Raw genomic sequence first — 3694 nt, 5'->3', positions numbered from 1 at the left:
GATAGATAGATAGATAGATAGATAGATAGATAGATAGATAGATAGATAGACAGACAAACAGACCAGACGGATAGACAGATAGATGCACATCAGCTCACATCACTTCCTTCACCTAATGTCCCTGGACAAGCTTGCCATCCTGTGCCTCTAACATGGTCTTCAGAATCCCCTGGGTGCTGCTCTCAGTTTTGCACGTGTGATCACACCGCCAGTGTCTCTTCTTCTCCAACCTTCCTGTACAGTACCCAGATCACCTTGCTCTCTAGGTGCTTTTCTCCAGTGACTGCCCTATGTGCGACTAAGGACCCCATGAGATCAATCAGTCCACAGCCTTTAGGGCACGTCACTGAAGCCACTAACCACTACTGTATGGAACATCCCAATATGTCCCCTGCTCTCTTCCATCATGAGATCCACCTTTTCATTGTGTCCCTTCCAGTGACTACACCTAAGTATACACCCATGCATGTGCTCACACACACACACACACACACACACACACACACACACACACACACCACTGCTCCTACCTTAATCATTTGTTCATTGTCCAAATTTATTGACTTCTTATTGCCCATATATGACACATGCAACCTTGAGCAACCATGACTCCTCCCTCACAGCTTCTAATCCAGTGCAGTTTTCAACCTCGGCACCACTGACATTTGGGACTGAAACATCTTTGTTGTGGCAGGCAATTTGGGCCTTGAGGAGTTTTCAGCCATCTCCACCCACTTCCTCCTGCATGATGGTAGCATCACCTCTCTCCTTGTGACAACCAAAGACACTATTCTAATATCTGAGGGTGAAACTGACCCGACAGAGATCTACTGGCCTATGACATCAAGTGGAGCTTGCTGGTCCCTGGTCCCTCAGGGTCCTGCTGGAGAGGCAGGTTTCCAGATGACAGCCTAGAAGGGAGTTCAACAAAAGGACCTAGGCACCTGCATCCCAGGCCTTCTCAGGGAACTGCAGTGCAGGTCTTTGCTGTTTCCGGATAGACAGAAAACAAATACTCCCATGGATCCAGCTCATAGCATCTGTGATGTGTGAGGACATAGGACACACAAGCAAATGAGTCATCCACAAGACATAGGGAAGCCTGACAACAGACCGGAAATGGAGCCAGCATGGCAGTGCAGGTGGGATCAGGTATGGGAGAGCTAGAAGGGGACAAAGCCAGGCCTGAATCCTGTACTCGGGTTTCTGCTCCCTCCAGATGTGCATGTCCTCTCCCTGCCCAGATCTGACCTGCCTTCAAGGTCCACGAGAACCACGCCAGCCCATCATGCTTCTGGCCATGTACTTCCCATCTTACTTGTGGCCATTTGTTTCTCCAGATAGACTTTAATCCCACTGAGCACCTGGACCGCATCAGCAGCTTCTTTATAGCACCCTTTCCTTGGCTCCCTTCCCAGAGGGAACATACACCTGTCTTGATTGGTTGGTTGCATTAAGCAGAGTTCCTAGAGTAAGGCCAACGGGGTTTTATCTGCTGTTCAGGGGTCAGGGAGAATGGGAAGCAACCGATACACCTGCTGGACTCTGGGTACCTAGCCTATCCATCCAGACTCAGGCAGGGTTGGACAGGGCAATAGAGTGGCTGACCCCTACTGTGGCCCTGAGGCCCCTCTCCTTCAGTCCCAACAGCTCTAGGAGCCCCGGTAATTCTGGGGAGTTACCAGCAGAGGGCAGAAACCAAGAGCTGCCCCACTGAGAGGCAGGTGCCAAGATCCAGCAAGGCTGCGCAGCAGGACAGTTCAGGAACATCTCAAAGGGCACCACCAAATCCGGCAGGTCAGGAGCCCCGAGGGTGTTTTAAAGCCAGCAGTGCCCACAGGACACCAGAGCTGGTGCTAACTGGGGAAGAAAGCCGTCTGGGAAGTCGGCAGCGGTGGGTGTTTAGAAAAGAATGCACGAGGCAAGGGGCCACGCAGTCCCCAGCTTTGCTGCTGGGGGCAGATCACCGGCAGCCGCCCTCGCTCTCCCACTCTTTGGGCAGGCCAGACTGGCAGCGTGTGTGATCAGTGCGGACCCCAAGGCTGGGGAGAGAACAGAATTCTGTTACTGGGGAAGAAGAAAATGTCGTTCCTCTCTGTTGGAGGCAGTGAGGTCAGACAGGCACCAGTGCTGAAGGCGCCGGCCTCCAGCAGAGGAGAGGGGCTCTTTTCACCAGTGACTTTAGCTCGGGAGCATCCAGAGCAGAGCTCCCGCCTCCAGTCAGGCAGGTAGCTGGCAGCAGCTCCGGCTGCCTGGCTCCACCAAGCAGCAGACCCGCAGGAGCCAAGCATGTGCGTGGATCTGACAGAAACTGAGGCTGTGCCTGAATTTTGAGCGGTATCTACTGCCCTTTCTCTTCAAGGAGTTTGGCTGTGGGTGGAGGAGTGAGAGAGCCCTACTCCTGCTGCTTCTCTGATCTTTGATGCTAAGGATGCAAAAGACACATCCGCTTTGGAGGCCGGCTGGTTGCCTCACAGACCTGTGCTCGGCCACAGACCACCACCATCCCACCTAGTCGGATGTTCCTGGGGAGAAGAGAGGGAAAAAAAGCCTTTATCTCCAAAGTCCCCTACAGGAATTTAGACTTTGTCAAACTAAGAAAAAAGAAAACTAGCATTTGACCTTCCAGCCGCAGCCAAGTGGCACGGAAATGTAGGTTTGGGGAACAGCGCGGCTTTGCTGCTTGGCATTCCAAGCTGCTGCCCACGTCCACAACAGAACAAAGTTGCCACACACACACGCACGCACACAGGTCCCCATAACCTCAACACGACAGGCACCCAGCGGGCGCTGCCCTCTGACTGGCGGCAGAGATGCCATAGGGCACACCACGGAGGCGCCCCCGGCTAAGGGCAGACCTCCTGTCACCTGCTCCCCGGACACCGGCGCCGGCGCGTCGGCCGCCCCTGAGCTCGGGCTGTCCCACCCCTCGGCCTCTCTTACCTCTTGATGTAGCTCCTGCTGTACAGGATCTGCTGCAGCAAGGTCACCAAGGCGAAGGCGCAGATGAAGATGAAGAGCAAAGTTCGGTTCCCCAGCAAATCCCGGTTGGCAGAGGGGTCTGCGTAGCGCATCCTGGCGGCCCGGCGCCGCGGACGCGCCGTGCGGGGAGGCACGGCAATCACGCGCGCTGTGCGGGGCCCCGGGGGCCGTCAGGTGGGCAGTCCCGGTGTCGCCAGGAGGGCAGAGGACTTCGCGGGGCAAAGTTTCCCGCGGGCGCAGCCCCGGCGGCGGCGGCAGAGTGAGGACAGGGCTCGCGGCGAGGAGATCTGCGGAGCCGCTGGCTTGCCCTCTGGTGCTGCGGCTCGCGGACGCCAGGGTCCCGCCGCCGCCGATCTGCCCGCGGAGGGGCAATGGCAGGTGCGGAGCCGGGCCGCCCTCCCGCCGGGGTGAGGACCAATGGGGAGCCGGGCCGGCCCGGTTGGGCCGAGACTCGGCGCCACGCGCCGCCCTCTCTGGGTTGGCTCAGAATCCGGGGCGCCGGGCGCGTGGGGCGGGCGGGAGGACGGCGCTCCGGAGCCCCACGCCCGTAGCCAGGAAGTGCGAAGGTTGGTTGGCCTTGGATGCTGCGGGGGCGAGGTGGGCGACGCAACCTCCAGACCCGGGGCGGTGGGGAGGGGGCGGGGAGGAGTGCCAAAGGGCCGGGTTGGAACCGTGAGATTCGGAGGAGCGCAGGGACCAGCGCAGACCGCAG

At 57.8% G+C, this 3694-nt stretch overlaps 1 protein-coding gene across 2 annotated transcripts in view; it reads right to left on the bottom strand.

The window, feature by feature from the left end:
- The window catches only part of St8sia5 (ST8 alpha-N-acetyl-neuraminide alpha-2,8-sialyltransferase 5), a 63304-nt gene extending 59982 nt beyond the window's left edge, over positions 1-3322 (bottom strand). For both annotated transcript variants that reach the window (XM_055622694.1, XM_055622695.1), the window contains exon 1: positions 2944-3322. In XM_055622694.1, coding sequence (XP_055478669.1) covers positions 2944-3074 — 131 coding nt within the window. In that variant the 5' untranslated portion in view covers positions 3075-3322. The remainder of the gene's footprint in view (positions 1-2943) is intronic.
- Positions 3323-3694: the final 372 nt, after the last annotated feature.

This window comes from Psammomys obesus, unplaced genomic scaffold (genome assembly GCF_907164565.1).
Source record: "Psammomys obesus unplaced genomic scaffold, mPsaObe1.curated_primary_1811, whole genome shotgun sequence".
Taxonomy (NCBI): domain Eukaryota; kingdom Metazoa; phylum Chordata; class Mammalia; order Rodentia; family Muridae; genus Psammomys; species Psammomys obesus.
Note: the sequence above shows the minus strand (reverse complement) of the source record. Positions and strands in the feature narration are given on the sequence as shown.